Source organism: Peromyscus leucopus, chromosome 4, assembly GCF_004664715.2.
Source record: "Peromyscus leucopus breed LL Stock chromosome 4, UCI_PerLeu_2.1, whole genome shotgun sequence".
In the NCBI taxonomy this organism is placed as follows: Eukaryota; Metazoa; Chordata; class Mammalia; order Rodentia; family Cricetidae; genus Peromyscus; species Peromyscus leucopus.
Window position 1 is genome coordinate 123282176 of NC_051066.1, and position 12212 is coordinate 123294387.

The 12212-nt window shown below is 40.8% G+C and overlaps 1 protein-coding gene across 1 annotated transcript in view; it reads left to right on the top strand.

Moving 5' to 3' along the window:
- Positions 1–1965: 1965 nt before the first annotated feature.
- Positions 1966–12212, top strand: part of Xrn2 (5'-3' exoribonuclease 2) — a 78446-nt gene continuing 68199 nt past the window's right edge. Inside the window, exon 1 of the mRNA XM_028881845.2 lies at positions 1966–2163. Coding sequence (XP_028737678.1) covers positions 2089–2163 — 75 coding nt within the window. The 5' untranslated portion in view covers positions 1966–2088. The remainder of the gene's footprint in view (positions 2164–12212) is intronic.

Consider the following 12212-nt stretch of genomic DNA (forward strand, 5'->3'; position numbering starts at 1 on the left):
CCCACTTCCAGTAACACACTCATTTCAACAAGGCCATACCTCCTAAGCCTCTCAAAAACTGCCACTACTGGGGACGGAGCATTCAAATGCCTGAGACTATGGGGGACATCTCATACAAACTACAATCATTAACCAAATTACAAGAATAGAGGTTTTTAGTTGGGTCTCAAAAACTGCTGGAACCGGACTTAGGACGGTTCCTCCTATTGTAGACTAGCAGAAGTGTCCTTATTTTTTCTTTGTTTTTTGAGACGAGTCTGACCCAGGCTAGCCTCATGCTTCTTCAGCCTCTTCTGTGTGAGGATTACAGGTGTGAGCCTCCTGGCCAGATCAAGAAAGGTCAATGCTTATCTTATACAGCTTTGACTTTCCTTATATTTCAAAATTCAAAACTGTCTGTGATGAACTCTCTCGGATTCAATTTAGCAAGCTGTCTGCTCCTACCCAATTACCTATAAATTTGTGTTCCTATAAGGGGCTATTTCCAACTAAAATGAGAAATTTTATCATAGATATTATATTCTGGGATTTTTTTTTTTTACTATCTTTAAATTAAACATGAGCTAACTACCTAAGTTCCACACTAGCATTTAAACGAAGTCACTGAACCACTGAGGAAGGGACAACATTTACTGCCTGACGGGTAGCAGATAAACACTTTATAGAGGCCTCTTGAGGTGAGCCTTTGGGATTGAGTGTGATTTGTCAGGCCAAGAGGGGATTCAGGTTAGAGAGACTTCCAAGCTTGAACAAACGGACACAAATATCTCCTCTTTTAGACCTCTTCTTTCATATGCTGGGGGAAAATATTTGAAGCCACCAGAAAACAAGGGATAAAAATACCATGTTGGTTTGAGAACAGAGGATTAAATGATCCTTACTTGAAGTGAAATGCAAGCTGTGTGAACAAGCAAGCAATTTAACCCTTTGACAACCTGAGTTTATCTGTTATGTGTTACAAAAATGGTACATCAAGACCACAGGATGGGTGGAGTTGTTACACTGTTCCTGCCTCAGGCAAACAAGCATTGCCTCAAGGTCAGGCTGTTACTGCCTATATACAAACACACTCCCACAAAAGCAGCCCCCTTTCAGCTTTTACTTTCTTGCCTGCTGCCTGCACTGCGTCTAATAAACTATTTTGTTTTTTTTCTGTTTGGAGAATTCTTTCACCACCTGAGTCACCGGCCTGACACAGCCAGTCTGCACAGAAGGCTCAAATAATTATTAAATAAGGCAATTCTTCAGTTCTTTGCCTTAGCACATTGTAGGTGCTCAATAAATGCTGGGATATGATATTGGCAAATGTTGATACACTGAGTATAATGACAAGGTTCATCAAATCCTGGCTAGATTCTGCAACTATTTAAAGTGACTTGTTGGGCTGAGAGATGGCTCGGCCTTGAAGAATTTATGCTGCTCTTCCAAAGGAGCAGAGTTCGACTCCTGGCACCCACATCAGACAGATTATGACTGTAACTCCTGTTCCAGAGGATCTGACGCCTCTGGCCTCCACAGGTACCAGCACATACCCACATGCGAACATACACTGCATAGTAAATAAATCTTAAACATTTTTAAAAGCTGCTTATGCAAAGCAGGTATTTTTTAAATTGTAAAATACTTTAGTTTTTTTTTTTTTCATAGTTCTGCCAGGAACAGTAGCATAAAAATGAGAGACACCAGGAAATGGAAACTAGAGCCCAAGACTGACTTTGTGAGAAAGGAAGCAAGACAGGCCACGCCTTTCCAAAGTCGTGACCACGCCGGCAAGAACCTGCTACCGCGGGCGAAGGTGTAAGCTCGGAGCCCAGCTCTCGAAGGCCCGATCGGAGAACGCCGCAAGCCAGCTCTCAGCAGCCCGCCCCACAGCCCGCCCAGCCCGACCACAACTTGTCCTGTCTAGTAGGCGAACCCTCGCTTAGCCGAGATCCTTTCCCGGCTTCCCCCGCGGTGGGGCGTGACGCCACTTCCGGTCTCTGACCGCACGTGGGAGGAAGTACCGGTGCCCGCGGCTGCTGCTCCTGCCAGTCTCGTTGGTTACACTAGCCCGCTGGCCCGGTCGCTGCCCCGTGCCGCCCGCTGGTCATGGGAGTCCCGGCGTTCTTCCGCTGGCTCAGCCGCAAGTATCCGTCCATCATTGTCAACTGCGTGGAGGAGAAGGTGAGGAGGCGGTCAGTACGCCGTTGCGGGGACCTGGCGCGGCACGTCTAGGCCGCGGCCCTAGGGGCCGGGCACCCGCCCCAGGCAGCCTCGCGGGCCGCTCCGCGGGTTCGCGGATTCCCGAGGCGGTCTGGGGGCGGAGCGAGGGAGAGAAGGGGTCTGTAGGGGTCTGGGCGGCTCCTCCCCCGCCTGCCAAGCGGGGCACCCCGGGCTCCGCCCACGGCTTTGTTTCCTTGGTTGCCCGCGCAGCTCGGGGCTCGGAAGGGCGCCCTGGCTGGGCAGCCCTTTGACGCGGGCTGCAGGGGGAGGCATGGTAAGGACCGCTTGCTGGTCCACACGTGTATTGGACCCGGCGTCCCCGGTGGCGGGATCGCATGTTTTCCACCCGAGCCTGGTCATTTGTTGCAGTTAACCGTACTCGCAGAGCGGCTAGTTAGGAAGGACTAGGACGGGGGAACCGTCGGGCTCCAGGGCGGGCTCCACTGGACGACTGCGGGGCAGCTTGCGGTTTCACTTTCCGGATTCTCAAGTGGTGTTAGTTTGCTAGTCTGTAGGTAGACTTTTAGCCGTTCCGATTCGTGAGTTTTGCTTTCATCTTTCCCGTGATTCTGTCCGAGTTCGACTTTGTACTCTCAATTAGAATTTCTGGATTGGAAAAGTTCCGTACACATGTGTCCCCTCCCACTTTTGGCTTTAGAACCAAGTACCTGCCTGTCTCCAAGAACCTATTTCTCCTGCTTTAGGTTATTTACTTTCTCACCTGTCTTAGAAGAAACCATAGCTTTGTTTTTGGTGACATTCCTAGTATTTCTTGTGTTCTCAAAAGACAAATTGCTAAGCTGAATCAGTTTCCTTTGTAAAACTTTGTGTTCCTCTGGGCCAAAGGGAAAGCAACAGTTCCTTGTTCTGTCCTTTCCTGTCCGGTCTTCTTTTCAAAGACAGACACTTTGAACTGTTTTGGTTTTATCTCTAAATATGTTTATATTTGATTTATCTGGTTTGGGTCTATCTAATTCTAGGTGGAAGACGACCTAGACATTTATTCACTACCACTCTGCCTTCCTAATGCTACAAATACATATATCTGACGGTAAATTTTGTAATTTAACGGAGAACGGCTTTAAATTTTCATCGCTCCAAGGTATGGCACATGCCTTTATCCCAGCACTCAGGAGGCAGAGGCAGGCTGATCTTTGAGTTCTAGGTGAGCCTAGTCTACATAGCTAGTTCAAAGCAAGCCAAGGCTTACATGTGAGTCCCTCTCAAAAATTCTGTCGCCTGTACAAAGTATCCTTTTGCTAGTTTCTGTCGCCTATACAAAATATCCTTTTCTAGTTTCTAAGGTTGATGTTAGCTTTTTTCCTTCAAGCTGTCTTACCTGGTCAGCAGTGCTTTTAGTTCTCAATCAAGATTGTCAAAGCTTTGGCCATATAAGCTAGGGAGAAGTGTTCTTGTTGACTGTTATATACTGTGATTGTAGTTTAGGTTGACTATCTTTTACTAGAGCGGGCCCCTCACGTCTCCCCACCTTTCACCCCTTGGTTGGGTCACTTTATACCTTTCCTTTCCCCATCCAAATAATTTTATCATGCATTCTGACTTTTTTTTTTCTCATTGTGCCTCTTTTAAGTATTAATTTTTCCTTGGAGAAAGTATCTTACTGCTTAGCCTCAAACTCTCCCAGCCAGTCTCCTGAGTGCTGGGAATACCATGTACACTGCCACTCCCAGCTTGGAGTTGTCTTTATGTCTGTTTTCTTTACATAAAAACTGAAAAAACTGTATGCTTCCTAGAGGTGCTTCCTGGAAATAACTGTTTCCTGAATTTTATCTTTCTTGGCTTAAAGCTGCCCTTCATTTTTATTTTTGAATTGAATTCTTAGGAAATGCCACTGTGTGATCTGAGTTTTCTGTCATTTTAGGTCCCCAGATACCTTTATTCTCCTCATGAATGGTTCAGTCCAAGTTGGAAAACCAATTCCCATGAAGATGTTGGAAGCACTCTTTTCAGCTATTGTTGTTGATGAAAAGTTTAATATTAATTTTCTTTTAAGACACTGTCTCACTATGTAGCTCTGGTTAGCCTGGATATCAAAGAGAGCTGCCTGTCCTCTACCTCCCAAGTGCCGAGATTAAAGGTGCTGGCCAGTAGGCCTGGCTGTTTATGTGATATTTGTTTATTTAACCAAGTTTTTGGTAGCATTTACTGTGTAGCAGACAGTGTTTGAGGACTTTATTGATACTAGGTTGTTAGGTACTTAGGACAGCTAATAACTGTCAGTACCAGTGTGAAAACTAGGAAAGTCAAGCTCCTAACTTATGATGCTCCCCTTTCATTCTTTGGAATTGATCAATTTTTTACTTTTCATTGTGCCATTTGCACACATTTACATAATATATTTAGATCCCATTCACTCTTCCCTTACAGTATCTTGCTCCCCTCCTGCTAATCTCCTTCTTCCCTACTAGCTACCCTGTGTGACCTGGTCCGTTTAATTAGTGTTGTTTAGAAGGATGAGGGTAAGAGGTAGTGTGTCCCCCCCCCCTCCCGTCCATCCCGTCCATCCCATTGGTCCACCTATTTGTTCATTTTTTTAAGACAGTGTTTCTCTGTGTAGCCCTGGCTGGCCTGGAACTCAGAGATCGCCTGCCTCTGCCTCTCAAGTGCTGGGATTAAAGGCATGCACCACCACTGCCTGTTGAAAGTTTTTGGGTGTATGCAGACATATGTGTATCCAGAACAGAGGTGGAGGGACAATAACATGTATGCCTTAGTATGTGTATGGAGGTTAGAGGACAACTTTATAGTCAGTTCTTTCCTTCTAAGCAAGCACCTTGACCTAGTTAAACTTCTGGTTGTCCCCTATGCTATATAGTCTTCATGGCTCATTGACTTTCATATTACATAGACTTTGAGATTAAATGATATTGTATCTTTTTCATTTTTGAAACAGTCTCCCTATATAGCCCAGGATTTCCAGAAACTCATGATTCTTTCTACTGTGACCAGCTTCATTAAAGTTTAAAAAAAAATACATATTTGTTATATTAATGAATTTCATTATCACATTCTTATGTGTGTATGTTATGCACTCTGCTCTTCTTTACTCCCTCCCATTACCTTCTTTCAGCAGAAGTCTAGAATCCTCATGAGAAAACGCATGCATTATTTGTCTTAGCCTGGTTGTTTAGCATAATAATTTCCAGTTCCACAAATGATTTAATTTCAGTCATGTTTGTGGGTTTTTTTTGTTTTGTTTTGTTTTGTTTTGGAGACAGTGTTTTTCCGCGTGCTTTTGGTGCCTGTCCTGGATCTTGCTCTGTAGACCAGGCTGGCCTCGAACTCAGAGATCCACCTGGCTCTGCCTCCTGAATGCTGGGATTAAGGGGTGCACCTCCCTCCCCCGCCTTCCCCCTGCCACCTGGCATCATCTTTGTGGTTTAATGATACTCCAGTGTGTGTATATACACATCTTTCTGTATACATGGAATTATTGGGGGATATTGGCTGTTAAGAAAGTGTCTCAATAAATATGGATATATAAATACGTCTGTTGCATGCTGACTTGGATTCCTCCTAGTATATATTCAGGAGTGGTACAATAGCTAGATCATGTCATATGGTAGTTCTACCTTTTCCTTGTTTTCCCCTGAGGAATCTCCATACTCATTTCCGTAAAGGCTGCAGGCATACACTTTCCCTCTAGCAATGTGTGTTACCACTCTCTGTTATCCTTGCCAGCATGTGATATTTATGATAGCCATTCTCACTGGGGTGAAATCTCATTGTAGTTTTGATTTGTATTTCTTGACGACTAAGGATGATGATGATTATTATTATTATTATTATTTGTATTATTGGCCACTTTATCTTTTTTGGTTTGGAGACAGGGTTTCTCTGTGTAACAACTCTATCCTGGAACTCACTTTGTAGATCAGGCTAGTTTGAACTCACAAAAATATGCCTGCCTTTTCCTCCCAAATGTTGGGGTTAAAGATGTGTGCTATTTATTAATTAGATTGTGTTTGTGTAAAAACTTCTGAGTTCTTAATACCCTGTCAGATTAATAACTATCAGGGATGTTTTTCATTCTGTGTGCTCTTAAACACCAGTTGCTTGCTTTTCTATGCAGAGACTTAATTTCATTTGTTAATTTTTTTAAATTTATTTTTATTCATGTGTGTCTTTGTATGAGTGCCCTTTGAGGCCCCAAGAGTGCATTGGATTTCCTCTAGAGCTGGAGTTACAGGCAGTTGTGAGCCACTTCATGTTGGTGCTTGGAACCAAACTTGGATCTAGTTTGTTCTTTTGCATGTAAATACTCAGTTCTGTAGCACTGCTTGTTGAAGAGACTTTCTCTGGCATGTTTTTTGGTACTTGTGCCAAATGCATGATGGCTCTTGCTATTTTATTTCTGGATCCTCTTATTTCCTTTTTACATGTCTGTTTTTGTGGTTGGTAACAATGCTGTTTTTGTTACTATGGCTCTGTTGTCTAATTTGAGATTGAGTGACACCTCTAGTGTTCTTTTTGCTTAGGATTGCTTTGGCTTTTTGTGCTCCCTTGTGAATTTTTTCTTTCTGTGGAAAATGTCATTGAAACTTTAATATGGATTATATTGAGTCTGTAGATTGCTCTTGGGCTGATCCAAGACATGGGAGTTTTTCGTCTTTTAGTGTCTGCACTCTTCAGTATTTCATTTTGGGGTTTTATGTGTGTGTGTGTGTGTGTGTACACAGGTATGTGGTTGCTTGTGCTGTGCTTGTGTGTGAAGAGGCTAAAGGAGGACATTGGGCATCTTCCTTATTTACTTCCCACCTTATTCATTGAAGACAGGGTTTCTCACTGAACTGGAAGCTCACTTTTTAGGTGAGGCTAACTGGCTAGCACACTTCCAAGATCTCCGTGTCTCATACTCCCAACTCCAGGGTTACAGGTACACACAGCCTGCTTTTTACACACAGATCCTGGGATTCAGACTTAAATGCTTAATTCTTACAGAGCAAGCACACCTACCTATTGAGGCATGTCCCCATCATAGAGTTCTTTTACCTCCTTGGTCGTATTTATTGTAGAATGGGTTTGGATGGTTGGTTGGTTTTGTTTTTGAAGCTGTTGTGATGGAACTTTTGTCCTGGTTTCTCAGCATGTTCATTATTGTATGTAGAAAAAGTGCTGTCATTTGAGACAGGGAGTATTGTTCTGTAGGCCAGGCTGACCTCTAACTCACAAGATATCTGTCTGTCTGCCTTCCTAATGCTGGAATGTTTTCTGCTTGTCTTTTTAAATGATACGACACTGACTGAGTCCAAATAGTACTGTTCACCTATATATGGGTGTTGGGCTGGAGCACAACAATGTACTGAGGGGTATACCCCAATAAAATTGACTCCCTTCTCTAGCTAGGGGCAGGGTTTTATGAGTCCCTCCCTCATCCATGCTAGAATACTGACTGGCTTGATCTTGTATAGGCTTAGTACACGTGTAATCCCAGCTTCTCTTGAGTGCAATGGCCATGTCATTTCCAGAAGACAGCATTTCTCAGCACCCTCTCCACCCTCTAAAACTTAGATTCTTTCTGTCTCCTCTTCTGTGATGTTCCCTGAGCCTTGGTGGCATGGAAGTTGATACAGATTAAGAATGAACATTTAGGGATGAATACTTAATAGTCATTTATTCTCAGCTACTACTGATTAAAACAAAACAACCAACACTTTATTTGTATGTGTATATGTGTATGTGTGGGTGTGCTTTGGTGTGTCTATGGTCAGAGAACAAATTTGGTTCTCTCTACCATGTGGGTCCTGTGGGCTTGTTGGTAGTTAACTTGACCCCATGAGCTATCTTGCTGGCCCTTTTACTGGTTTTATTTTAATGTTGATTTTATATCATGATACTTCACTGAAGATGTTTACTCTAAGAGTTTTCTGGTAGAATCTTTAGGGTATTCTTAAAAAAAAATTTGTGTGTGAGAATATGTGTGCCATGGCACTATCTTTTACCCACTGAGCCATTTTAATTAACCCATCCTTAGGGCCTTTTAAGTATAGAACATCCAGTCTGTAAATAGGAATAATTTACTTTCTTCTTTCCTATTTGTATAAGGTTTCTCTTCCTCTTGCCTTGTTACTCCAGCTAAGAATTTCAGTACTGTATTGGTAATAAGAATGGACTCCCGAAGCTCCGCCTGGGGCCTAGCCATGGATCTCTGCATCCAGATCCCTCAGTCATTGGACGGGGTTTCTAGCACGACAATTAGGGTGTTTGGCCATCCCATCACCAGAGTAGGTCAGTTTGGGCTGTCTCTCGACCATTGCCAGCAGTCTATTGTGGGGGTATCTTTGTGGATTTCTGTGGGCCTCTCGAGCACTTTGCTTCTTCCTATTCTCATGTGGTCTTCATTTACCATGGTCTCCTATTCTTTGTTCTCCCTCTCTTTGCCCTGGAGGAGGTGGAAATAGGGGGTTGACTGGGGGGGGGGGAGGGGGGCGGGAGGGGGAGAACAAGGGAATCCGTGGCTGATATGTAGAACTGAATTGTATTGTAAAATAAAATAAAATTAAAAAAGAAAAGTGATAAAATAAATAAATACATAAATACAGAAAAAAAAGAATGGATAGAGTGAGCATCCTTGCCTTGTTCCTGTTTTTAAAGAAAATGCATTTGTTTTTAACCCACTTTTACTATTGGGTATGTTACTCATACATGACATTTGTTGTGTTGAAGTATGTTCCTTTCATTCCTGATTTCTTTAAAGGTTTATCATAAACGAATGTTGAACTTTGTTGGAGACCTTTTCTGCATCTGAAATCATATGATTTTCCCCCCGCTTTGCTCTACTTATGTGGTGTGTTAGATTTGTGTACACTGATTTGTGTATGTTGAATAATCTCTGTGTCCCTGGAATGAAAAAAAATTTGATTATAAAGTCTTTTTTAATGTGTTGTTGAGTTCAGTTTGAAAGTGTTTTAATGGGGACTTTGTGTCTGTTCACAGGGAAGAATGAGCTATGTGCAGTTTTGTTGTTGTTGTGTCCATAGTCCCTTGTGGTGTCGGAGTGGTACTATTTCCTGAGAATTAGGTTAGCTGCATTTTTTCTATTTTGTGGCACAGTTTGGAGAACATTGGTGTCATTTCTTAAAGATCTGGTAGAATTTAGCAATGAATCTGTCTTGGCCTATGTTTTTCTTTGTTGGGAGATTCTATTACAGCTTCACTTTCACTGTGCATTATAGATCTGTTTAAACATAAATTTTAAATTTGGTAGGGTATATGTGTCTAGGAATTTATCCACTTTGAGATTTTCTAATTTATTGGAATAGAGTTTTGAAAGTAGTCTCTAATAGGCCTCTGAATTTCTTTACTATCTGTTGTGATGTTCCCTTTTTTATTTCTAACTTTATCAATTTGAATCTCCTCTCTTTTGGCTAATTTGATTAACGAACAGTAGTCAGTCATGCTAATATTCCGTTTGTTACAGTTTGAGTACATGCTGCTGAAGTAAGCACAGGATGAGTCAGTCTAGCTCATCTCTTCAAGATTGGTAGGATATTGTCTTGTGGCTGTGTTGTATTTGTTTTTTTCATTCCTCTGAGTGAGGAACATTTACCTTGTTTCTAGTTTGGGCCTGTTAGAGAAAACCTATGAGCATCTATGGCATACATCTTCAAATGGACACACATACTTTCATTTATTTGTAGCAATCTAGGAGTGAAATGATATTGGGTGATAGGCACATGATTTAACAATTGTTCCAAATTCGGTGTGCCATTTTCTTTTTTACTTCAACAGCACATGATAGTTCTCAGTTGCTTCACTTCATTACTGATAGTCTTTCTAAGTTTAGATATTCTAGCATAATGTCATCTGATTGTGGTTTTAAACTTGCATTTTCCTGGTGACAAATGATAATAAAGCATTTTATCAAGTGCTTTATGTATCTTCTTAGACAAGAGATCTGTTCCAATTTTTTTTTTACCATATGTGAATTAAAATTATGTTCAGTTTCATATAGATATTCTAGATAGAGTTTTTTAGGTTGATAAATATTTTCTGTTAGTCTTCAGATAACCCTCTTACTTAAAAAATGAATTAAAAATTTTGTTTATGGTTGTTTTATCTGGGTGTTAGTAGGTCTGTGCACCATAGATGTACAGTGCCTGAGACACCAGAAGAGGGAGTCAGAACCCCTGGAACTGGAATCACAGAGTTTTGAAACCCCATATGGGTGCTGAGAACTAACCCAGCTCTTCTGAAAGAGCAGCAGTGGTTTTCTCTAACTCCTTAAAATTTTAAATTATTGTGATGAGTTTAGTAAGTTTTTTCCTTTTAAATTTCTCCATTGTTGTTAAACTTAAATTTTTGTCAAGATCTTTGAGCTCTTCTCATGTTTTCTTAAAGAAGTTTTAGTCTTTGTTCATATGGTGCATTACATTGACTTTTATTTTTTAATGTGTTAAACCTATTTTGCATTCCTTGGAAAGACCCCAGAGATCATATTGTATTGGTTATTATTATTGTTGTTGTTGTTATTCAGTTCAGTTCACTAAAGTTTTCTTTTTGCATGTATATTCACAAAAAAATACTTGTAGTATTTTGCAGTATCTTTTAGTGGGTGATTTGTGTTTTATTTTTTGAGACTGGGTCTCACTGTGTAGCCCAGGTTGGTTTTTGTATTAGTATGATGATACATTGAGTTAAGTTTTGAATATTAAATCAAGTTTGCATTCTTGGGCTAAATCTCACTTGGTCCTGTTGTTGTTGTTGTTGTGTGTGTGTGTGTGTGTGTGTTTGGGGGGCTGGCTTTTATTTGCTAGTGTTTTGTTGAGGATTTTTTCATTGATAGTCCCACAAGATACTCATCTGTAGCTTTTTTCTTGTTACTGGATTTGGTGTTAAGATGATAATGGTTTTATAGATGATATTGACTTTATACAGTGAATTAGGAAATGTTGGAAAGGGTTGATGAATAGTTCATATGAATTCTTTTTGCATACTTGGTAGAATTACCACCTGGGGTTTCTTGCCGGTCAGTTTTTGAATTACTGATTCAGTTTCTTCACTTATTGGTTTACTTCGATCATCTCTTCCTGAATGATTTTGGTACTTATGTCTTTCTAGTAATATGTTTGTGCTAGCTAAGTTGTTGATGTTTAGTCATGGTATTTTAATAATTATTTTTGGTTTATAAAGTTGGCAGTAGAGTAAGTTTTTGTCTCTCATTCTAGTAATTTGAGTCTTTTTCTTGCTCAAGTTAAATAAAGGGCTGTCAGTATCATTGGTCTTTTTGAAGGAGTAGCTTTTAGTTTCACTGATTTTTCCCCCCTTGTTCTGTAATTATTTTCTACTCTAGTTTTGCATTCTTTTTGTTTACGTTAGGCTTGGTATATCCCTTTTTATGGGGTCTTGAAACGGAGAAAGGGTTAGGTTATTGAGAGATTTCTATTTTATTATTATTATTATTATTATTATTATTATTATTATTATTATTATGGCATAGTCTAGCTGTGTAAGCAAAGCTAACCTCAAACTCAGGCGCCTGTTGTTTCAGCTGACTGAGTGCTGGAATAACGATGTTTGCCATCTTGCCTGTTTTGATTTGAGATTTTTTTTTTAAGGTATGTTTATTTTATATTTATCTGTGTTTGCCTGCATCTTATGTTCACCATGTGCATATTTGGTGCTCACAGAGGCTAGAAGAGCATCATCATCTCCTCCTCTTCTTTTTCTTCTTCTTTTTGGTTTTTTTGAGACAAAATTTCTCTGTGTAGCCTTGGCTGTCCTGGAAATCACTCTGTAGACCAGGCTGGCCTCAAACTCAGAGATCCACCTGTCTCTGCCTGCCTTCCAAGTACTGGGATTAATGGTGTACACCACTACCACCCTGCTAGAGGATGTTCTTTTATTAACATTTTCTGTTTTAAAGTCTTATTTTGAGTGCTGGTGAGATGGCTCATTAGGTAAAGACATATGCTTTCAAGCCCAGCAACCTGAGTTTGAGCTATGTAACTCACATGGTAGAGAGGATTCTAGCAGGCTGTCTTTTGACC